The sequence below is a fragment of the Rhinopithecus bieti genome, unplaced genomic scaffold (genome assembly GCF_001698545.2).
Source record: "Rhinopithecus bieti isolate Rb0 unplaced genomic scaffold, ASM169854v2 scaffold_41082, whole genome shotgun sequence".
Lineage (NCBI taxonomy): Eukaryota > Metazoa > Chordata > Mammalia > Primates > Cercopithecidae > Rhinopithecus > Rhinopithecus bieti.
Window position 1 is genome coordinate 1,149,872 of NW_016817890.1, and position 24,034 is coordinate 1,173,905.

Genomic DNA, 24,034 nt, shown 5'->3' on the forward strand with positions numbered 1-24,034 from the left:
CGACTGCAATAAGAGAAGTCCAAGGCGGCTTCCTCCTCCCTGCCCAGGAGGGGCGGCGGTCAGAGGCGGGCAGCACCCCAGTTCTCCCCGCACGCCGGCACTCGCGGCTGCTGGAGCCCCGGCTGGCTCGCTCCGGGGCCAGGCAGAATTTGGCTCCAGGTAAGAGACCGCGTCGGGTGGGGGCTGGGCAGGTCAGGCAGTGTCCTCCCCCTCGGGGCTCTGGGGAGAGGACTGGGGGTGGAGAGGAAGAGAAGCCTGAACATGGGGTGGGGGGACACCTGAGCAAGGTGACAGCCAAAGGGACTCCAGCCCGAAAAGGCCTAAGGAGTAAAACCGGCGACCTGGAGAGCAAGGCTGATACACCTGGGGGAGAGGGCGGAGGGGAGCACGGGGGAAGCCGACCAAAGGGACCCCAAAAGGTCTAGTGGGTAAAATGGAGGGGACTTATGAGAGTTTAGGAAGGGGCTAAGACAGGCGGGGGAGAAGGACTAAGGGGAACCCCAGGAGGGTCTGGGGGAGAAACTGGAGGGATCATGGGAGTGGGACTTCGGGGAGAAGCCGACGGGTCTGCTGGGTCCGGGAGAAGGGAAATGGGTGGGGGTGCTGGAGGGAACAGGTGAGGGAGCTGGCGGGAAGAGGGTCGAGGAGAACGGTCTCTGGAGGATGGAGAACCTGAGGTGCAATTGCGGGTCCAGGAAGTTCCCCTTTTCCGAGCCGGCCGAAGTCGGGGTGAAGCCCACAGCCCGCAGGGTAACGTAGGCTGCCGCGACCCTCCCGGCCCGCCCTTGCGGTGGGTTCTGGGCTGCAGGGGACTCCTTCCCTGCGCGCAAGGCGTGGGTCCCCGCTTCCTGGGGAAGTCCCCGCCCTCAGCAGGGACTGGCCTCTCCGGGCGCCCCCTCCGCGCCCGCGGCGGTCTCGGCCCGCGCTCCCCGCGGGATCCGGGTATTGCTGCCTCCCCGACGGAAATCCTGCCTTTGACCGCGAGTGCCCGCAGGGGCTGCCTCCATGGCAACGCGAGGGCGGGCCGCACTGGGCCGCCGCGGGGCTCCCGGCGGGAGCAGCCCCCTTTGCTCTCCACCTGCGTCCCGTTTTTGAATCCTCGGTCTGGTGGGTGGGGGGGTGGGCTTCCCGACTTAGGAGGGCGCGATGCCGCTGTGTTCAGAGATCCTGAGTTGGAGTATCTGCTGTTTGAGAGACCTGGGTTGTTAGCAAGACTGGGCCCTTAATTGCTGTGTGACTGTAGGCAAGTTACGGGGCTTCTCTGGGCCTCCTTTTCCTCATCTGAACTATGAGGAGAAATGATCCTTGTGTCCACCCTTCCCCCACGAGGATCAGGTGTAGAGAGCAGTTTTTGCTGAGTGTCCTGAAGGGTTAAGGGCTATCCCTGACTCAGCGAGCCTCCCCTTCACCTTCTCAAAAGCATGCAGAGGAGACCAGCCTGGGCAGCACAGGGAGACCCCCATCCTGTCTCTACAAAAAAATATAGTTAGCCGGAAGGCCAGAAGTGGTGGCACCTGCCTATAGTCCTAGCTACTCCAGAGGCTGAGGCTGGAGGATCGCTGAAACCCACAAGTTCAAGGCTGCAGTGAGAGCTCCTGGGTGAGAGAGCGAGATTTTGTCTGTAAAAAACAACAACAAAAAGCATGGATGGGGACCAGACAGCCCAGCTCTCACTGACAGGGCCTCCAGGGACCAGCGCTCAGTTGGCATCTAAATAAACAGCCTATGGCTCTGATGAGGGCCCACACTGGCGAGGTCAGCAGAGTTGAAATCTGTCTCGCACCCTCTCTGGTGCCGCACCCAGTTGGCCACACCTCGGGTGTGTACGCTCAAGGACCCTGATGTCCTCGGCATCCTTCCGACTGTGGTGGTGATGGGAGAGCAGGACCCTGTTCCCACTTCACAGATGGGAAGATGGAGGTTTGGGAGTTGGCGACCTGCAGGGCCAACAGTAGGGACCAGAAGTCCAGGACATCTCGTCTCTGATGTAGCCTGAGCTGAGGCCTGAATCCTTACCTCATCCAGACCAAGTTTCATGACCCCACTGGGGAGGAGGGTGTGGGATTCCGGGGCTTCATGACTGCTTCCTGTTCCAGTGAGTAGGTGCTCTCATGCCCTCCTCCAGTGAGGGTGTGAGTGTTTATATGTTTTGGGCTCTGAGTGAATGAGCATGAACCCTTGAGCATACAAGTGGATGTTTGGGTGTTCTCTGCAGCCATCTGGGGCTGATGTGGCAAAGGAAGTGGCCAGACCTCAGAAGGCTGAGTAGGGAACCCCAGAGCTGGAGAAGCAGGGGCAGGGCTTTTCCCACGGGGAGCAGACTGGGCTGATCTAAGGTGGGAAAAGGCAGGATGTCCCCCTCATCGCCCCCCTCCCCTGAGGAACCGGGGAGGGGGCTTCCTGTCTGGCCACACTGAAATCTAGACTCTCATCCTTCAGCTGCCCCTGGACACCCCCATGGCTCCCATCTCCCGAAAATCCTGAGTCCCAGGACAGATGGCACCTAAAGAGCTGTGTTTTAGAGGCTAGTGGGTGGTTTTCAGCAACAGGTGGAAAACCACTTTTACCCACAAGAAGTGGAAAAAACTGCTGATGGCTTCGGGACCACATGGAGGGTAAAGGCTACCCCCAAACACCCCCTGCACACACCTGGCCTCACCATGGTGGTGGTGGAGTCACACAGGGTTGGGTGGGCATGTCTTCTTCAGGAGGCAGTTTCGAGGCCTCAAGAAAGGATCGTGTGAGATGAAAGGGGGTTAATGAAGGCCGAGCACAGTGGCTCACGCTTGTAATCCCAACACTTTAGGAGGCCGAGGTGGGTGGATCACCTGAGGTCAGAAGTTCAAGAACAGCCTGGCTATCATGACGAAACCCCGTCACTACTAAAAATACAAAATTTTAGCTGTGCATGGTGGCGCATGCCTGTAATCCCAGCTACTCAGGAGGCTGAGGCAGGAGAATTGCTTGAACCTGGGAGGTGGAGGTTGCAGTGAGCCAAGATCGAACCATTGCACTCCAACCTTGGCGACAGAATGAGACACTGTCTGAAAAAAAAGAAAAAAGAAGAAGAGAAATAAAGAAAGAAAGGAAAGAAAGAGAAAGAAAGAGAAAGAAAGAAAGAAAGAAAGAGAGAGAGAGAGAGAGAGAGAGAGAAAGAAAGAAGGAAAGAAAGAAAGAGAGAGAGGAGAAAGAAAGAAAGAAAGAAGAAAGAAAGAAGAAAGAAGAAGAAAGAAGGAAAGAAGGAAAGGAAAGAAAGAAAGAAAGAAAGAAAGAAAGAAAGAAAGAAAGAAAGAAAGAAAGAAAGAAAGGAAAGAAAGAAAGTAAGTTAATGAGCTGTGGGGGCCTCAGCGAGAGAGATGGGGATTCAGCAAAGGCACTGGGGTTCAGCGGGGTGAAGGGTCTCTGTGAGAGGACTGGGGATGAGGGATGGAAGCCCGGTCTGGGGGACAGGGCCTAGTGAGAGATGCAGCACAGTGGGATGGGAGTCACCTGCTCCCTGCCCCTCCAACCCTGGCCTGCCCCCGTCAGCCCAGAGCCCGGAGGAGAAGCCGGAACTCTTGCAGGATGGTGGTTTCCTGCCCCTGCCCTAAGTCCCAGTTCCCTTTTGGTGAAATTTCCCAGGCAGCTGGGCCAGCTCAGCCCTCTCACCTCACCCTGGGAACTTCTGTTTCTTCTCAGCCCTGCCCAGTCCTGTACCCTCTGGTCCCATACCATCATTGCCATGGAGGACCTTCCTCAAGGGAAAGGAGGGAAGTGAAAGTTCACTGGGCACTTACTGTATGTCTGATGCTTTCAGGGATGAGACCCCATTTGATGCCGAGAAGCAACCCCAGGAAGTAGACATTTGTATTCTCATTTTATAGGCAAAGATGCTGCCGCTCAGGGAGATAAACTGACTTGCCCAATGCCTTAAGTCAGTTGTCAGGCAGGCTAGAATGTGAGCCTAAATCTGCCTCTAGATCCCACAGATACTTGGTGAGGGTTGCGGGGGCAGGACATCCTGTGTCTACATCAAAGAACTGGCATAGCTTTGGGAAGTATGGGCCTCGAAAAAGAATGGGTGAACCTGGGGTTCCTATGTCCAGCAGTAGGGATGGGTGGGAGGCAGGGTCCCTCCCTGCTGGGTGACCAGCTGCCATATGACAGGGGTGGTGTGTTCGACCGGAAGTATGACATTCACTAGTTAGGAACAGGATGATCTCCTGCTCAGGCTTTGGAGAACACAGCCATGGGGGAGGGAATGGAACTCTGGACTTGAATTAATAGTCCTGACTTTGAATCCCCTGTCTGACTGTGTCATCTTGGGAAAGTAACTTCTCCCTATGCAAAAGAAAGGGTGGAGTTGTAAACGGTCCCTGGGGGCCATTCTGGTTTTGGTTATTGGTCACACTTGGCCACTGCACATCGGGCAAGAGCCACATGTCATGAAGCCCTCACAACAACTGCTCAGAAGGTGCAGATGCAACAACTAAGGCTCAGAGGCTTATGTCAAAGATCCAAGATCATAGAGCTACTGAAGAATGGAGCTGGGGAGGGCCACAGGGCAGATGTTGAAGTGGGGAGCACTATGGTCCAGGGTTGGACCTCAGTTTGATACTCGTAACCTGATTTTGACCCTGATGGGGATCTTGGAGCCAACTCCTGTAAACCAGATGCTCAAGAGACATATTTATAAACAGAACTAAGTGCCCAGAATGATGCTGTGACTACTTTCTGAGCTGCCCCCTTTCTGGCGTTAGCAGGCAGCCAAGTTCAGTGCTGAGAAAAGAGAGACCTGGCTTCTTCAGATTCAGTGACTTCCTGAGAAAATCTGGGCAGATATGGCTCTCTCTCTCTCTCTCCCACACCCGTCCCTCCCTCCACCTGTGCCCTGCCTGCTGGATCAAGGATTCAGAGCATGAGGCACAGGGCTCAGAACACTAGGTGCTCCTTAAAAGACACACATTATTGCAGGGGTGGCCAATCTTTTGGCTTCCCTGGGCCACACTGGAAGAAGAAAAATTGTCTTGAACCATGCATAAAATACACTAACACTAGTGATAGCTGACAGACTTTTAAAAATTGCAAAAAAGGCCGGGTGCAGTGGCTCATGTCTGTAATCCCAGCACTTCGGGAGGCCGAGGCAGGCAGGTCATGAGATCAGGAGATTGAGACCATCCTGGCTAACATGGTGAAACCCTGTCTCTACTAAAATTAGCCGGGCATGTTGGCAGCACACCTTTAGTCCCAGCTACTCAGGAGGCTGAGGCAGGAGAATCACTTGAACCCAGGAGGCAGAGGTTGCAGCGAGCCAAGATCATGCCACTGCACTTCAGCCTGGGCAACAGAGTGAGACCCTGTCTCAAAAAAAAAAAAAAAAATCTCAAAATGTTTTAAGAAAGTTTATTAATATGTGTTGGGCCACATTCAAAGCTGTCCTGGGTCACATCTGGCCCACGTACTGTGGGTTGGACAAGCTTGCATTATTGCTTCTACTAGGATTGCAGAATGGACCAGTGGTTACAGTGGTTTTTGGCAACAAATTGATCAGTATTGCATTTTAGCATCCTTTAGTCACAATGTAATCTTAGGCAAGTTACTTAACATCTCTGTGCCTCAGTTTCTTCATCTGTAAAATAAGGGCAGTCATAAACCCACCTCATAGGTTCACCAGATAAGACCATGACTGGGAATTGCTTGGCAAGATGCTAGTCACTGTGTAACTGTTTAATAAATTAGCACATTTTTACTGCCACCCAGATTTCTAGGAAGTCACATTTCTCCCCAAAGGATTGGTGGCACATAGAGATCAGAGTAAGGGGAGGATGACGAGTCCTAGGGCTATTTTTATGCAGATGCCTGAGCAGAGTGAACCCAATCTGCTCTCCCTCCGAGGTCTTTTCCCCTCCTTGTCTCTTTAGCTCTCTCTCTCCTTCTCTTCATCTCTGCCTCTCTCTTGTTTCTGTCTCTTTCGGTCTCTCGGTTACTCTTTCTCCTTAATTCTCGTTTCTGCCTCTGTCTCTTTGTCTCTGTTTCTTTCTGGCAGTGTGTGCTGGAGCCAGCTAGTTACTGGCTCAGGGGAGTTCATTCTGTGCGTCTCTTCCACTCCAGCTTTCAGGAACTCACTTTGGTAGCTTTAAATCAGCCATGGTGGGAATATTTACACCATGGAAATCAGAAAATGCGACAGATCAGGGCTTTTGGTGTTTTTTTGAGAGTCAGTTTGCCAGCATACCACGCTGTGTTTCTCCGTCTCTGGCTCTTCCTTCTGTCTCTCTTTCTGTCTCTCTAGCTGTCTCTGGCTCTTTCTCTTTATCTCCCTGTATCTCTCAAACTCTGCCTCTCTTTCTCTCTCTCTCTCTCTCTCTGCCTCTTCTTTTTCTATCTTTCCCCATCTCTTTCTTTCCTCTGACAAAACAGCATGAACATGGCTACATGCAGTGTGGCCCCTCACTGACTTGGGCCATGCAAATGCCATACCCTGTGCCCTACATCCCCTGACCCCTCAACATACTGGTCCCCAGAGAGCCAGGCCTGGCCAGGGCTTTGGTCTGTATCAAGTCTGGAAGTGGTAAGACTCAAGAGCTGCCTGCCTCTGCCTGCTGACGACACTGTCAGCCCTGCCAGGGCTCTTCCTGAGCCCACAGAGCTTTCTTCTCAGATGCTGATAGTCTCTCCCTTGCAGCCATTCTGGGCATGCAGAATTCAGGGATCCCCTTGGTCTGATGTAGATATGTTGTGGCAATATATACGTGGGTATTATTGGAAGTGGCAACATTGTATCTGTGTGTGAACATGAGAGATTGTATAAGTCTATGTTCTATAGAGGAGAGCTCTGTGTGGGTCTGTGTCACCGGAGAGAGCTGTGTATATCTGTGTGTGTGTGTGTGTGAGTGTGTGTGTGTCCCTGTGTGGGGGGCAGGGGGACAGTGTGGGGGCATCTGCATTTGTGCATGCCAGCAGGAATGGCTGCATCTCTCTGTATCTGTGATGGGCAATGGAGAGAAGGACTTGAAAGCTCAGATTCTGGAGCCAAACACCAGGATGCATCATATCTGTGGCCTTCTTTTTTGAGACAGAGTTTCACTACGTTGCCCAGGCTGGAGTGCAGTGGCATGATCATAGCTCACTGCAGCCTCTACCTCCTGGTCTTAAGCGGTCCTCCTGCCTCAGCCTCTCGAGGCACGTGCCACCATGCCAAGCTAATTTTTGGAGTTTTTTTTTTTTTTTTTCTTTTCAAGACGGAGCTTCACTGTCACTCAGGATGGAGTGCAGTGACAGGCGTAAGCCACCGTGCGTGGCCAATTTTTGCATTTTTTATAGAGCTGGAATTTGCCATATTGCCCAGGCTGGTCTCGAATTCTTGTGCCCAAGCAGTCCTCTTGCCTTGGCCTCCCAAAGTTCTGGGATTATAGATATGAGCCACTGTGACTAGCCAACCCTGGGCAGGTTTCCAAACCTCTCTGTGCCTCAGTTGCCTCATCAATAATAATAATACTTAGGCCAGGTGCAGTGGCTCACACCTGTAATCCCAACACTTTGGGGGGCCAAGGCGGGTGGATCACTTGAGGTCAGGAGTTCAAGATCAGCCTGGCCAACATGGTGAAAACCCTGTCTCTACTAAAAGTACAGAAATTAGCCTGGCATGGTGGTGCCAGTTACTCGGGAGGCTGAGGCAGGAGAATGGCTTGAACCCAGGAGGCGGAGGTTGCAGTGAGCCAAAATCATGCCATTACACTCAGTCTGGGTGACAAGAGCGAAATTCCCTCTCAAAATAAATAAATTAATAATAATAATACTTAAATCATAGGATTGTGTGGATAAAATGAGATAATATAGGTAAAGTGCTTAATGCAGTGGCCAGCACATAGTAAGTGCTATAAATTCTATATTTGCTATTCTTGTATAGAGGATGTGTGTGTGTGCGCACATGCGTGTGCATGAGCATCTATGTGCAGACGGATGAGGGCTGGAGGTGTGTGTATATGGGGTGTGTGTACACTTAAAGATGTTTGTGCTAAGAATCTGTGCAGAGTAGCCTGGAGACTGTGCATGAGGCAGCTGAGGTAACGTGCCATCTGAGAAGGGGTTTGAAGGGCTGTGTGGATCTGAGTATCAGCACGGTGCACCATCTGAGGTGTGTGTGTGTCTTCCTGTGAGAAGTCTTTATTCTCACCCTAGGTTTTTCTGTTTTCTTTTTAAAATAGAGACAGGATCTTACTCTCTCTCCCAGGGTAGAGTGCAGCAGTACAATCCCAGCTCCTGCAGCCTCAAACTCCTAGGCTTAAGCAATCCTCCCACCTCAGCCTCCCGAGTAGCGGGGACTGTAGGTGGGTGCCATCAGGATTGGCTAATTAAAAAATTTTTGTTTTGTAGAGACAGGGTGTCCCTATGTTGCTCAGGCTGGTCTCAAGCTCCTGGGCTCAAGCAATCATCCTGCCTTGGCCTCCCAAAGTCCTGGGATAGCAGGTATGAGCCACTGTGCCCCCCGGCCTCACCCTTGTTTTTGTATTAGCCCCATTTCTCTTGTCACCAGTCCCTGAAATCCCTCCCCGTGGGCCCTGGATGGCTTCCAATCCTCCACCTCTATTTTCTGCCCTGGCTCTAACTAGCCCTGTAGCATCCTGGGGCCTTTCAGACACAGTGGTTTCATCCCAGGGAGGAGTCCCAGGGCAAAGGTCTCAGGCAGGGTCCAGTGAACAGGGGCTATTTTAGGGCAGGCTTCTCACCACAGCCCATCCCACAGTTCACCACATGGGTGTGAGGCTCCCACCCCCACCCAACACACACATGAGAGCACACTTACAGCAAAGGGTGAGAGGGGCAGGTGGGGCTAGGGTGGATACCAAAGCACTGATGTGACGGAACCATTGGCCAGGCAACTGGACCTGGTGGATCCAGGAAGACTCCCTGGAAGAGGTGAGTGGTGCTAGGAAGGAAGGACAGGACCCAGAGAGAAGAGGAAGAGAATATCTGTAAGGGTAACTGGACTGGGGATCAAGAGGAGAAGCTGGGGGGTCCTTGCTTCTAGGACCTTGGGGGCCCTCTGGGGCAAATCAGGGTTCACTGGATCAGCCCCACCCTCAACTCTCCATTGTTCTCACATCTTAGGAAACCAAGCTCTCTCACCAGTCAGTTCCTCTCTGAGTGTTGCAATGGCAGAGTTTCTGGCAGGGTGTGGGGGACCCTTGCTCAATGACCTCCTGCCCTGTTGCTCAGAGGATACAGCTGCCAGAAAAGAGTTGGCTCATTGTGGGCCTTCCCAAGGGACTCTGGTGGCCCCAACTTCTGACGTGGTCCTTTCCCTGCTATGGGGATAGGGGGAGAGCTCCGGAGGCAGGTATCCACTGTCACTCAGCCACCACATGGAACCCTAGAGTGGCTGGGAGCACAGCAGGGTTCAGAGGAAGGACTGTTTTTTGTTTGTTTGTTTGTTTGTTTGTTGTTTTTTGAGATAGAGTCTTGCTCTGTCACCCAGGCTGGAGTGCAGTGGTGCGATCTCGGCTCACTGCAACCTCTGCCTCCTGGGTTCAAGTGATTCTGCTGCCTCAGCCTCCCGAGTAGCTGGGACTACAGGCGCCCACCATCACGTCTGGCTAATTTTTGCATTTTTAGTAGAGATGGGGTTTCACCATATTGACCAGGCTGGTCTCGAACTCCTGACCTTGTGATCCACCCGCCTCGGCCTCCCAAAGTGCTGGGATTACTGGCATGAGCCACTGCGCCCGGCCAGAAGAACTGGTTTTTAGGAGAAGGTGACTGGGGACTATGAGGGAGCTGAGCATGGCTTGATAGAAATCCTGTTAGAGAGATGATTATAATGTACAAAATCATGCGTGTCCAAGTGTGTTCATCAGGTAACCTGGCAGGCACCACATGTATATGTGCATGTGTATGTGTGTGTGTTATTGTGAGCTTGGGCTTGTTAGAGCCTCTGTTGGCGTGTGATGGTGTTGGCACGTACACTCATGCAAATGCATGCTGTGAGTGTTGTTGCGTGACTGTGCTGGTGTGTCCCGTGAGTATGAGTGTGAAAGAGAGCTGGTGTGGGTGGTGTGCCCTGTGTGACAGTGGTTGTGTAAGTGTGCCAGGGGTGATAGGAAGGAAAGTGAAGGCAGAAGTCATGCTGGGGCAGAGCCCAGGCCTTCTGGCTTTCTGAAGAGGGCAGGGGCTGGGCAGCTGCTGACAGAGACATTGGCAGAGCCTTCATCTTCCTTGTCCTTCCGTCTCACCCTCAGGTCTCTGACCCCTCCCAAGGATCATGCCGCAGCCCCACTGACCCAGGAGTAGGGGCCTAAGGGGTAAGTGGGGTGGACGGAGGGCTTTCAGGGTCACAAAACAGGGTGGGGGTGGCCTTCCTGAACCCCACAACTCCTCACAGCCCCGTCCTTCTATAAGGACCCTGTTGCTAGGTAACAGATGGGGGAGCCAGAATGAGGCAGCTTGAGAGGCTGGAGACTGGACCCATGACAGGAAATGGCCTTGATCCCCCTCTGCAGTGACTCTCCAGGTGCAGACACACAGCCTCACACACACTCACACACAAACATGCGCAGATATATAGACATCCACGCAGAGATACACACATCCAGAGACAGGCACACTGCTCCCACACAGAGCTACGTGCACATTCATAGACACACAGACACAGAGACACCCACTCACACAGACAGGCACACATATACTCACACAGAAGCACATACACACAAACAGTCTTACAGACATATACACATGCAGCCAAACACATACGTAGAGACTTTTACACACTGTCATATACACACAAACCTGCATACACAGACACACAGTCATCCATAAAGAGCTGCACACACATGCATACCCACACAGGCAAGCTCACCCATACTTAGAGACACACAAAGACACACATGTACAAGCACACTGAAAGAGTCAAAGAAACACAACATGTCAAAGCAATAGGACCCAACCTGAGCAATATAGCAAGACCTTGTCTCTACTAAAAATCAAACAAATTAGCCAGAGATGGCGGCACGCACCTGTAGTCCCAGTTCTTGGGAGGCTGAGACCAGAGGATCACTTGAGCCCAGGAGATCAAGGCTGCCGCAAGCTATAATTGTGCCACTGCACTCCAGCCTGGGCAATAGAGTGAGATCTTGTCTCAAAACAAAATAAAACAAAACAAAAAACAAAGCAATAGGAGGCAAAAATATACAAATAAGCATAGCAATATCCCAATGTAGAAAGCCAGCCCCAGAGACATAGACATGAGCCAATGGGAAGAGAAGCACTGAGCGGGGACATACTGCGAGGCAGACTGAATGGTACAGTAGGTGGCCCGGCTCCACTTTTTTCCCTTAGAGGGAGGACCCCAATCTAGGCCCAAGAAGGAAAGCCATGTGCCTGTATGAGCGTATGAGCATGTGCGTACACGTGTGTGCACAGAATGGTGCACCTGGCAGGGCCCCTTGAGTGAGGCATGCCCCATTCTGTAGCAGGGAACCTGGAATGGGCTGTGTGTTCTGCAAGAAATTGGAGCCGGCGGCCACGGCCAAAGAGGATGCTGGCCTGGAAGGGGACTTCAGGAGCTATGGGACAGCAGACCACTATGGGCCTGACCCCACTAAGGCCCAGCCTGCATCATCATTTGTCCACATCCCCAACTACAGCAACTTCTCCCCTCAGGCCATCAACCCTGGCTTCCTTGATAGTGGCACCATCAGGGGTGTGTCAGGTGAGTCCAGGGGGCCAGAGTCAGGTGCTGCCTGGATCCTGGGAGAAACTGAGGGAAGAAGAGGAGAGCGGACTTGCCCTTAGGAGCCTCCAGTAGGATGTGGCAGACACAACCCCGCTTTCAAGGTCACACAGGCTGAGGGAGTCTGTACAGCCCTACCGTCAGAAACCACAGTCTGCAGGGGAGGGTCAGGAAGCTCTACTCCCAGGCTGAGAGGGGCATGACCCTGTGACAGATGCAAGTGACAAAGAGAAACTTCTTGCCCTTTTAGGAGCCACTTCCCAGATGGGAAGTCTTCTTGGTGGGGAAGAGGAGGAGTGGGCAACAAGGGGATCCTCCATGGTGGGAGGAATGGGCTTGAAGTTGTGTGTCCTAAGCTGTGGAGACCAAATCTGAAATTCCTTGGACTCCAAAGGCCTTTGAGAACCGGGGCACTAGAGGAGTGGGTAGGTGCAGCGCCTGGCTGGGGAACAGGAATTTGGGGGTGCAGCCCCCTTGGTGCTTCTGCCCCATGCCCTACCCTGCTGAGTAGCCCTGACTCTGCAGGGATTGGAGTGACCTTGTTCATTGCCCTGTATGACTATGAGGCTCGAACTGAGGATGACCTCACCTTCACCAAGGGCGAGAAGTTCCACATCCTGAACAATACGTAAGTGACCAGGCCACCTAGTCAGAACATTGCCTGGGCTGGGAGCAGGACCCAGACAGGAATCCCACCTGGTCCCTAGCCTCAGAATGCTCCAGCCTAGTTGCGAACACATATACATAAAAATAAAAACCCTGGGTGACTGCAACTGTGTGCTGGGGTGGGGTGGGGGGTGGGTGGGTGTTGGGCCACTGTACCCGGCCTGGAGGAGGTGATTTTTAAGCTGAGGCTATAAAAATGAAATAGACGGCCAGGTGCGGTGGCTCATGCCTGTAATCCCAGCACTTTGGGAGGCCAAGGCGGTGGAACACCTGAGGTCAGGAGTTCAAGACCAGCCTGGCCAGCATGGTGAAACCCTGTCTCTACTAAAAACATAAAAATTAGCCAGGCATGGTGGTGTGCACCTGTAATCCTGGCTACGTGGGAGGCTGAGGCAGAAGAATCGCTTGAACCCAGGAGGTGGAGGTTGCAGTGAGCCGAGATCGTGCCACTGCACTCCAGCCTGGGCAACAGAGCAAGACTCCATCTCAAAAAAATAAATAAATAGTTAAAAAATAAAAAATAAAAATGAATCGACAGTGAAGGAAGAGGGAGGAAAAGAGGAAGAGAGTGACAGAGAATGAGAATAAATGATAACTTCTGAAAACCACAAAGTAGTTCACCTTAGGTGGTTCATAAAATATGGGATGCAGAATGGGAGAGAACAGAGGCGTAGAGAGTTAACGCAGAGGCAGATCTGTCAGGCTTTTTTTTTTTTTTTTTTTTTTTTTTTTTTTTTTTTTTTTTTTTTTTTATTTTTTTTTTTTTTTTTTTTTTTTCTTATTTTTTTTTTTTTTTTTTTTTTTTTTTTTTTTATTTTTTTTTTTTTTTTTTTTTTTTTTTTTTTTTTTTTTTTTTTTTTTTTTTTATTTTTGAGTTGGAGTCTCACTACTCTCTCCCAGGCTGGAGTGCAGTGGTGCAATCTCGACTCACTGTAACCCCCGCCTCCTGGGTTCAAGTGATCCTGGAACTATAGGCAGGAGCCATCATGCCTGGCTAATTTTTTGTATTTTTAGTAAAGATGGGGTTTCATCATGTTGGCCAGGCTGGTCTCGAACTCCTGACCTCAGGAGATCCGCCTGCCTCGGCCTCCCAAACTGCTGGAATTACAGGCATGAGCCACCACACCTGGCCTCTGCCAGGCTTTTTAAGCCACATTGAGAAGTCTAGATTTTATCCAGAAGGAAATGTGTAGCCCTTTTCTGTGGGGAAGTGACCTAGTCAGCTGTCCACTGTATTCCCAATCCCCAGCCCAGCCCAGCTGAGGAGGCTGGGGCAGAGCAGACAAAAGCGCTGGTGGTGGGGGGTGTCCAAGATGAGGGGTTGGCAGGATTCATCTCTGCAGACCTGTGTGGCTCCGCTTGGCCCCAGGGTGCCTTGGGGGCTGGGGGTGCTGCTGACCATGCCCTGTTCTGTGCCTACAGTGAAGGTGACTGGTGGGAGGCTCGGTCTCTCAGCTCCGGACAAACTGGCTACATTCCCAGCAACTATGTGGCCCCTGTTGACTCCATCCAGGCTGAAGAGTAAGTGAGGATTGCGGCAAGGCCAGCCCTATGGACAGGACCCTGGAGTCCAGACTCCAAGGCCACCTCTTGGACAAGTCATTGCTCCAGTCTGAGCCTGTCTCCTTATCTAATAATTTTGTAAGGTCATTGTCAGAATAAAAGAAGATTGTACTGATAATAATAATAGTAGATAATACTTAGAGAGCATGTACTATGTTCGGGGCACTATTGAAAGTACTGTCTGTGTATTAATAGGGTTAGAAACTACTATTACCCTATTTTACAAATGAGGAAGTTGAGGCACAGAGAAAGTAAATATCCTGTGCGAGTTCACATGGCTAGTGAGTGGTGGAGCTGATGTATGAACCCAGATAGTTGGGCTGCATTTGCTCAGCATTATACATATTGCCTCCCAGTAAAAACAACAGTGTATGAGCTTTAAAAAATTGTAAAGTGCTGAACAAGTGCAAGGGAGCATTACTAGGAATTAATTCTATTAAGGAGGCAAGAATTTTTCTTTTCTTTTCTTTTCTTTTTTTTTAAGACAGGGTCTTACTCTGTCACCCAGGCTAGAGTATAGTGTAGTGACACAATCACAGCTCACTGCAGCTTAGACCTCCCTGGCTCAGATGATTCTTTCACCATGCCCAGCTAATTTTTGTATTTTTAGTAGAGATAGTGTTTCACAATATTGCCCAGGCTGGTCTTGAACTCCTGAGCTCAAGTGATCCGCCCATCTTGGCCTCCCAAAGTTCAGGGCTTACAGGCATGAGCCACTGAGGCCTGGCCCAAGAGGCAGAAATTTATCATTCATTGAATGCCTTTATATACTTGAGCAAGTATACTACAGCAAGTTTTTACCACCTTGGTTCATTTAACTCTCACAATAACACTGTTGATATTATTAGTTTTTTAAGAGACAAGGGCGTGCTCTGTTGCCCAGGCTGGGGTACAGTGACATGATTTTAGCTCACTTCAGCCTCAAACTCCTGAGCTCAAATGATCCTCCCACCTCAGCCTCCTGAGTAGCTGATACTACTGGTGTGTGCCACCATGCCTGGCTAATTTTTATATATTTTTTTTATAGAAGCAGAATCTTGCTATGTTGCTCAGGCTGATCTCAAACTTCTGAGCTCAAGCAATCCTCTCACCTTGGCCTCCCAAAGTGCTGGGATTTCAGGCATGCGTCACTATGCCCGGCCTTGACATTATTATTTTAGACAGAGTCTTGCTCTGTTGCCCAGGCTGGAGGGCAGTGGCACAATCTTGGCTCACTGCAACTTCCACCTCCTGAGTTCAAGCAATTCTCCTGCCTCAGCCTTCCAAGTACCTGGGACTACAGGTGCCCGCCACCACACCTGGCTAATTTTTGTAATTTTAGTAGAGACAGGGTTTCACCATGTTGGCCAGGCTGGTCTCAAACTCCTGACCTCAAGTGATCTTCCTGCCTCAGACTCCCGAAGTGCTGCGATTACAGGTGTGAGCCACCATGTCCAGCCCCTTGATATTATTATTGTCCCCATTTTACAGATGAGGAAACTGAGGCTCATAAAGCTTTTAAAAAGCTATCCTCACAAATGTCATACATATATGAGAAAAGAAGGGATTGATGAGACTGCAAAGTGAGAATCCAGGACTCTGTGACTGATTTGGGTTATGGGGAGTGGGAGGAATCAAGGGTGACTCAAAATCTCCTTAAGGAGCCGGGTGGATGATGGCACCATTTGCTAAGGCAGGGAACACAGGAGCAGGTATAGGTTCATGAGTTCTAGGGAGTACTTGTTGGATTGTGGTTTGTGGAGAGGAACATCCAGGTGGAGGAGGCTGCCAGCAATTTGATTAGGTTGTGCTTTGTATGGCAGGCAACCAGCCCATGCTAATCCATGCCCCTGAATCAGCCCAGAGGAAGGGGCACCTTTTCCTAATTGGCACTAAGACTCCTCAGTTTGTTTGCTATGATCCTTGCAGAGGGCACAGTGGGCTAGGGCAGAAATGTGGAACCCATGAGCGTAAAGATGATCATTAAAGCTATATAGGAGGGGGCCGGGGGCAGTGAGGCATGCATGCAATCCCATCACTTTGGGAGGCTGAGGTGGGTGGATCACCTGAGGTTAGGAGTTCAAGACCAGCCTGGCCAACGTGGTAAAACCTTATTTCTACTAAAAATACAAAAATTAGCTGGGTGTAGTGGCAGGCACCTGTAGTCCCAGCTACTCAGAAGGCTGAGGCAAGAGAATCACTTGAACCTGGGAGGTGGAGGTTGCAGTGAGCCGAGATGGAGCCACTGCACTCCATCCTGGGTAACACAGCGAGACTCAGTCTCAAAAAAATTAACTAATTAAAAATTTTTTAAAAGCTATATAGAGGGTTAAGGAAGAGAGCGGAGAGTGAAAAAGATTGGCCCTAGGACCCCACTTTGGGGAAAGCTGCCCTCGAAGGAGAAGGAGCCACTGGAGAAGTGAGGAAATCCAGACCAGCCCAAGTCAGAACAATCAAGAGAGCACAGAAGCTTCAGGAAACTAGAGAGGGCGTGTCAGAGGCTACCACTGGATTTGGCAGTGGGGGTGACCTTGGTGAGAGATTTCTGTGTGAGGGTGGGAGGCGGAGGCCAGACAGCAGAACCTGGGAGGCAGTGGGAGGTGAGGAAGTGGAGACCCAAGTGCGAAGCACTTTTTCAAGTGAAGGGAAGGCGAGAAGATACAGCAGAATGTTGATGGCAAGATGGAACTTAGAATAGTTTCCTTTGGGGAAGGGAGAAATGTGGGCATGTTTGGAGGTTGTTGGAATGGAGAGGCTGCATGCAGGTGGAGGCTGCTGGCAGGAAGTGGGTATGACTGAGCAGGAGTGGGTGGGCATCGCTGAGCAGGAGTGGGTGGGCGAGGTTCAGAGGTCAAGTGCAGTGAGGCCCAAGTCTGGGGAGGTGGTAGGAGGCATGAAGGAGAGGAGGGACAATGATGCAGAGGACAGGAGGTTTGGGGAGCTTCATGCTTGTGTCCACATCTTGGAGCCAGTGTCACCAAGCGCTGAGAGGTGCTCAGTGCAGTGCTGTGGTTACGGGTAGTGTGGTTAGGAGCACAGGCCCTAAAGCAGACAGCCTGGGTTCCTGTTTTAGCAACTGCAGCCCTGACTGTCTAATGGGGGTTAACAATGGTAGCTATCTCACAACGTTGTTAGGAGAATTAAGTAAATACATACATGTATTAAGGCAGACCCTAGCACGAAATATGTGCTGTTATTATTATACTGATTATTAAGGAAGTAGCTAATGTCATGCGTGTGGGAGGGGGGAGGGCTTTGAAAAAACTTGACAACGTGTCCTGTCTATACAGTCCTTCAACACTTCCTCCGTCCCCCTCCCGCCTGCCCTCTTGGACACACCACTTGCCAGTGCCTTCTCCTGTTTCCTGAACTGTGCCTAGTACCCAGGGGCGGACTGACTTTCCCAGGGTCCACTAAGACTTCCACCACCCTGGTTTGAAAACAGGAGGCTCCTTTAATTCAACCCAAGATGGCCACAGGCCAGTTTCATGATCATCTGAGTCTTCTATGGCACCTGTGGTCACGTCAGCTCCCCCATTGTACCTGCACAGTTGGTTTAAGGCTACAGTTCAGTCCTGGAAAGAATCCCCAAGGGAGAGGAGTGATTGAGGCCTGAGGTTGAAGTTTAGACTTAGGACAACATCCAAGTCTAAGAGAGTGCAAGAAGAGCAGGAGCTGGGGCAGGAGCAGCCAGAGAGAAGAGAAGCAGGAGACCATGTTGCTCTGGAGACCAAAGGAGGAAAGGATTTGGAGGTGGGGGTGGGGGAAGGATCTGAGTGATCTGATTACTGGAGTGGTGAAAAAAGAACTAGGGTGAGCAGCAGAGGATTTTAGGTAGATCTCATTAGCCAGCCTGTGGACAGGTCACTTTCCCTCTCTGAGCCTCAAATTCCTCATCTGTAAAATGAGTGCACAGAGGGGCTAGAGTGAGATGAACTGAGGGTCCGTGGCACCCTGATGACTGGGCTTGAAGCAATTTTAATTCAAGAGAAACCTAACGAGAAGAGATGCTAACCTTTGCTGGGCACCTACTGTGTGCCAGGCATTTTACACTCCCCTTCTCTGTGATCCTCCCAACCAGGCTGTGAAGCAGGTGTACCAGCCCCATTGGACACATGGGGAAAATGGAGTCTTGACTTGTGAAGTGACTGCACAGGAGGCTGAGGTGAGGTTTGAGCAGAGCACACCTGACTCTTGCCTGCCTTTCCCAACAGGTGGTACTTTGGAAAGATTGGGAGAAAGGATGCAGAGAGGCAGCTGCTCTCGCCAGGCAACCCCCAGGGGGCCTTTCTCATTCGGGAAAGCGAGACCACCAAAGGTAGGGGTGGTGCCATGCGCCAAGGTGACTGGGAGGCCCAACCATTGGGGTAGGGCTAGGAGCGGTAGGGTGCTTGGGTCAAGGCCAAGACTGGGACCAGGTCCTAGGGATGCTGCTGTCGGGCCTCTCCCAGCTCCCAGAGTAGGGGAGAGGAGAACAGCAGATCCAAAGTGATCCTTCTCCACAGGTGCCTACTCCCTGTCCATCCGGGACTGGGATCAGACCAGAGGCGATCATGTGAAGCATTACAAGATTCGCAAGCTGGACACGGGTGGCTACTACATCACCACGCGGGTTCAGTTCAACTCAGTGCAGGAGCTGGTGCAGCACTACATGGGTGAGGGCAGGGGCCTCAGATCCCTGAACCAACCCACTGAAGCATTGTCCAGATGGGGAGACTGAGGCCCAGAGAAGGGAAGGGTCTACCAAGCAGTATTGGCCAGACCAAAACCAGAACCCAAGGAGTGGTCTCCTAGGCCAGGAGCTTTTGTGAGCTTCTGGAGGAAAGCAGTCCATCACCAAGCAGCACCTCCTAATAACTGAGCAAGGCATTGGTCAGTTTCTTGCCGCAAGGCCTCAATTTTTGGAAACTTGATGGAGTGTTTGTGCCACCTGAATGCCCCACCAAGGCACCAGGACTGCCCTGTGGGCAGACAGGGAGCCATCATCACAGGGCCCTGAGCAGGGGGTGACAGAGGCTGGTCTCACTTTTGTGAGAAACTCTGGCTGCTGGTGGAGCTTGGATGCCAGGGGACAAGGCAGAATGAGGGGTCCATCAGAAGGCAGGGGCTGTTGTCCAGGTGAGAGGTGGTGGAGACTAAATTGGTGGCAGTGGAGTAAAGACGAAGCAGATGATTCTGAAGCTGGGTAGGAGGCAGAATAGGCCTGACTTGGTGGAGAATTGGCTGTGGGGGTGAAGGCAAGGCAGGAGTCAATGCCCACGTTTCTGCCTTGATTGGTTATGTCAAGGATGAGGTCCATGGAAGACCATGGGCCTCATGTCCACACCTTTGCCTGGAATCCCCAACCCCATTTCCACCTGTGAGAATCCCACCTTATCCTTCAAGGCCCAGCTGGAGGCTACCTCCTATGGGAAGGCCCCCAGGCCTTACAAAAGGCTTACAGGGATCATCTCTCCCTCTGGGTGCCACTCCCTTCCTTGGGCACCAACATGTTCCCCTATTCAGTGGGTCGAGTTGCCTTTCTTCCTGGCCTGTGACCTCATTTGGGGCATAGTTCCTTATAACTGATCTTAGGGTCTGGCACCAGGCTGGGATAGGATAAGGAGTGGAAAGGGGTGTCCTGGCCCTCCTGTGACTACCCCATGACCCCTCCCCTAGAGGTGAATGACGGGCTGTGCAACCTGCTCACCGCGCCCTGCACCATCATGAAGCCGCAGACGCTGGGCCTGGCTAAGGACGCCTGGGAGATCAGCCGCAGCTCCATCACGCTGGAGCGCCGGCTGGGCACCGGCTGCTTTGGGGATGTGTGGCTGGGTACGGAGCTCCCGGGGGCCGGGGCGAGGGCCTGGGATGGGGGAGAGGGTCCTGACAAGACAGCCTCCGAGCAGGCACGTGGAACGGCAGCACTAAGGTGGCGGTGAAGACGCTGAAGCCAGGCACCATGTCCCCGAAGGCCTTCCTGGAGGAGGCGCAGGTCATGAAGCTGCTGCGGCACGACAAGCTGGTGCAGCTGTACGCCGTCGTGTCGGAGGAGCCCATCTACATCGTGACCGAGTTCATGTGTCACGGTCAGGAGGCGGAGCCTGGTCGGGCGGGATTTGGGGTGAAGTTAAGAGGGGAGTTTTCAGGCGTGGGACCTGGGACGCGATCTGTGAGGGACGAGGGACAATGGGTAGAGTCCCACTAAGGGACCAGGTGTGTAAAACGACTGGAGCGCTGGGGTGGGAGCCGGGCCGAGTGAGACCACTACGGATCTGGGGCTGGGGGCGGCGCCTCTGGTGTTGGGGGTGTGGGGCTTGGGCTAACGAAGGCAGAATCGGGAATGAGGGAGGGTCTGGGGCGGAGTCTGAGTGGGTCGTGTCCGGGGCACCAAGGAACAGAAGAAACGAGATGTGGGCAGAGTCCGTGTCTGGCAGCAGGGCCAGGGCGAGACAAGTGAGGGGTTGAGATACCCGCGGGGTCCTAAGTGAGGGGCGGGTCCAGGTGGGCGGGGATGGAGGGGCGGGGCCAAGCGAGAGGAGGAGGGGCTGGGGCCCGGGCTAGGGGTTTGCCGCTGACGTTCTGGCTTCCTCTTCCCAGGCAGCTTGCTGGATTTCCTCAAGAACCCGGAGGGCCAGGATTTGAGGCTGCCCCAGTTGGTGGACATGGCAGCCCAGGTAACTGGGCCAGCAGCCTTTACCTCCCGGACCTCCTACCTATTAACTGTTCACAAATTCTCTGTCCCTTCAAACGCCTGGGAGGGCGGCCCCGCCCACTGCATCAGCTGTGCCTCCAGCTGTGCCTGAGAGGTACTGCCTCTCTTTCTGGGCCTCAGTCTCCCCCTCTGGAAAGTGGGTTTTTCAAATGGTCCCTCACCCTTCACACAGGCCACGGTGCTGTGAGTCCACATGAGCTCCCATCTCTCCACACTTTGGCCCCCCAGGTAGCTGAGGGCATGGCCTACATGGAACGCATGAACTACATTCACCGCGACCTGAGGGCAGCCAACATCCTGGTCGGGGAGCGGCTGGTGTGCAAGATCGCAGACTTCGGCTTGGCCCGTCTCATCAAGGACGATGAGTACAACCCCTGCCAAGGTGCCCTGCCTCACTCCACCTTCCAAGAGCTCCCCATGCAACAAGGGACTTCCATGGGGCCCCACACACTCAGGAACCCTTCTTCACCCCAGGTCACCCGAGTCACCCCCATCCTGATGTAGTATGAGAGGCAATTCTGGGCTCAAATCCCAGGTCGGCCACTTACCAGCCATGTGGCCTTGGGCAAGTCACCTGACCTCTGGAAGCTGCCTTTTCTCTTCTGTAAAGTGAAAATATTCAGATAACAGCAAATCAGCAGATGTTTACCAGGCACCTGCTATGTGACAGGCACAGCTATAATTCTTAAATGAAAGACAATGACGTGCAACAGTGGGACTTCTCTAGCCAGAATGCCTGAGTATGGATCCTAGCCAGGTATTAACTCTGTGATCTGGGCAAGTTACCTAACTAATCAGTGCTTCCTTTCCCTCATCTGTAAAATGAGTCTCTATCTCATGGAGGTTTTGTGAGGGTTAAATGAGTTAATGCATGCATATCACTTAAAACAGTGTCTGGCACACAGGAAAGGCTAGCCAAGTATTGGCTGTTATTAGGATGAGAATTATTGCAATGTTTGGAACGTGCCCATCACTATACTCGACACATAGTAGGTGTTGACTAGATACCATGTCCTTTCTACTACGCCCAGAGACCCTTATGCTCAGGATCCCCAAGATCCTCATCCCTAAAGTCTCCATTCTCTCTCTCTTTTTTTTTTTTTGAGACGGAGTCTCACTGTCACCCAGGCTGGAGTGCAGCAGTGCGATCTCAGGTTATTGCAACCTCCACCTCCTGGGTTTAGGCGGTTCTCCTGCTGCAGCCTCCCTAGTAGCTGGGATTACAGGGACCTGCCACCATGCCCGGCTAATTTTTGTATTTTTAGTAGAGACGGGGTTTCACCATGTTGGCCAGGCTGGTCTCAAACTCCTGACCTCAAATGATCCGCCTGCCTTGGCCTCCCAAAGTGCTGGGATTACAGATATGAGCCACTGCGCCCAGACCCCATCCTCTTAATCCAGCTGTTTCCAGGGACCCCCTCACTCACTTTCCCTGCTCCCCCATCCTCTCCAGGGTCCAAGTTCCCCATCAGGTGGACAGCCCCAGAAGCTGCCCTCTTTGGCAGATTCACCATCAAGTCAGATGTGTGGTCCTTCGGGATCCTGCTCACGGAACTCATCACCAAGGGCCGAATCCCCTACCCAGGTTTGCCTCGCCAGGGGTAGGGCTGGGGTAGGGGATGGTCACAGGGAAAGGCTTCCTCCTGGCTGGCCCTTTGACTGACAGAGCCCCATCCTTCAGGCATGAGTAAACGGGAAGTGTTGGAACAGGTGGAGCAGGGCTACCACATGCCATGCCCTCCAGGCTGCCCAGCGTCCCTGTATGAGGCCATGGAACAGACCTGGCGTCTGGACCCGGAGGAGAGGCCCACCTTCGAGTACCTGCAGTCCTTCCTGGAGGACTACTTCACCTCCACCGAACCACAGTACCAGCCCGGGGATCAGACATAGCCTGTCCGGGCATCAACCACCTCTCTGGTGGTGACCCCCAGTCCTTGCCAATCCCCAGAGCTCTTTTTCCAAAGTCCCTAGGCTGGCTTAGAAGCCCATAGAGTCCTAGCATCTCCGAGGAGGCGGCCTGCTCTGACACCACCTAGGGCAACTCACTCACTTTACAGATGGGGCAAAAGGAGGCCCAGAGCTGATCCCTCATCCGCTCTGGCCCCAAGCACTATTTCTTCCTTTCCCACTTAGGCCCCTACATGCCTCTAGCCTTTCTCACTCCACCCGCACCCAAAGTGCTCAGACCTTGTCTAGTTATTTATAAAACTGTATGTACCTTCCTCACTTCTCTCCTATCACTGCTTTCCTACTCTCCTTTTATCCCACTCCAGTCCAGGTGCCAAGAATTTCCCTTCTACCCTCAATTCTCTTGTGTCTGTAAGTTACAAAGTCAGGAAAAGTCTTGGTTGGACCCCTTTCCTACTGGGTGGATGCAGTGCTCCAGGACTGGGGTCTGGGCCCAGATTTGAGGGAGAAGGTTGTGGAGTGCTTCCCACCTCTCTGAATAGTGTGTATGCGTTGGTTTATTGATTCTGTAAATAAGTAAAATGACAATATGAATCCTCAAGCCATGAAATACTCTTGAACTTTCCTTTGGGAGGGAGGGTGGTCAATGGGAGGTGAACGGACAGATTTGGCCACAGGCAGCAGCAGGGGAAGCTGAGAGAGGGCCCTAATGCCTACCAAGCACGGGGCATCCAAGGTGTGGAGTTTTAGAACACCCAGAGTCCCACTGCTCATCTGCTTTTGAGTTTAGAAGACAAGCAACTGGCCAGGTGCAGTGGGTCAAGCCTGTAATCCCAGCACTTTGGGAGGCCGAGGCAGGCGGATCACGAGGTCAGGAGATCGAGACCATCCTAGCTAACACAGTGAAACCCCGTCTCTACTAAACATACGAAAAAAAAAAAAAAAAAATAGCCAGGCCCACGTGGTGGCGGGCGCCTGTAGTCCCAGCTGCTCGGGAGACTGAGGCAGGAGAATGGCATGAACCCGGGAAGTAGAGCTTGCAGTGAGCCAAGATTGCACCACTGCACTCCAGCCTGGGCGACAGAGCAAGACTCTGTCTCAAAAAAAAAAAAAAAAAAAAAAAAAAGGCAAGCAACTGAAGATACATTAAAATTAAAATGTCCCCTTCGTTACTGATGTGGCCTTCAATCTGTGTACAGTAGGTTTGCTAATTCTTTATCTGAGTTCGTTGGATTTGCCATTCATCACAGGCGCAGTGGGACAACCTTAGGCCTCCTTTGCCACGGCAAGGAGGAAGACCACAGTGGAATCTCTGGAGCTGTCAGATTCTCCAAAAGAGGAGAGAAGAGAGGGGAGGAGAGAGGAGAGGCCTGAGGGTTAGTCTAACTCACTGTATCTCACTAGGGGAGTTTTGTCCCCAAGGGAGCTTTTGGAGAGGTTTGGAGGCAGTTTGTTTTGTTTGGCTCCTACAGGTAGGGATCAGGGATGCTGAACAACCTGCAGTGCACCTGTGCCAC

At 52.2% G+C, this 24,034-nt stretch overlaps 1 protein-coding gene across 4 annotated transcripts; it reads left to right on the top strand.

Moving 5' to 3' along the window:
- Positions 1–23,127, top strand: FGR (FGR proto-oncogene, Src family tyrosine kinase). 4 transcript variants are annotated; one of them, XM_017856456.1, is made up of 14 exons: positions 1–159; positions 8,356–8,448; positions 10,218–10,280; positions 11,448–11,686; positions 12,233–12,335; positions 13,796–13,894; positions 18,130–18,233; positions 18,421–18,570; positions 19,574–19,729; positions 19,804–19,983; positions 20,495–20,571; positions 20,838–20,991; positions 22,063–22,194; positions 22,291–23,127. In XM_017856456.1, exons 4-14 carry the CDS (start codon positions 11,461–11,463, stop codon positions 22,497–22,499), a joined length of 1,590 nt encoding a protein of 529 aa, XP_017711945.1. In that variant the 5' UTR covers positions 1–159; positions 8,356–8,448; positions 10,218–10,280; positions 11,448–11,460; the 3' UTR covers positions 22,500–23,127. The 4 variants fall into 4 exon arrangements, with proteins under 4 accessions (XP_017711945.1, XP_017711943.1, XP_017711944.1 ...); XM_017856454.1 differs by lacking the exon at positions 8,356–8,448; XM_017856455.1 differs by lacking the exons at positions 1–159; positions 8,356–8,448 and adding an exon at positions 8,769–8,898.
- Positions 23,128–24,034: the final 907 nt, after the last annotated feature.

Bases quoted from the DNA above. Each gene is read 5' to 3' on its own strand.
- FGR (XM_017856456.1), top strand. From the start codon at position 11,461: ATGGGCTGTGTGTTCTGCAAGAAATTGGAGCCGGCGGCCACGGCCAAA. The intron at 13,895-18,129 runs GTAAGTGAGGAT...CTTTCCCAACAG, and splicing joins GACTCCATCCAGGCTGAAGA to GTGGTACTTTGGAAAGATTG. The intron at 20,992-22,062 runs GTGCCCTGCCTC...CATCCTCTCCAG, and splicing joins TGAGTACAACCCCTGCCAAG to GGTCCAAGTTCCCCATCAGG.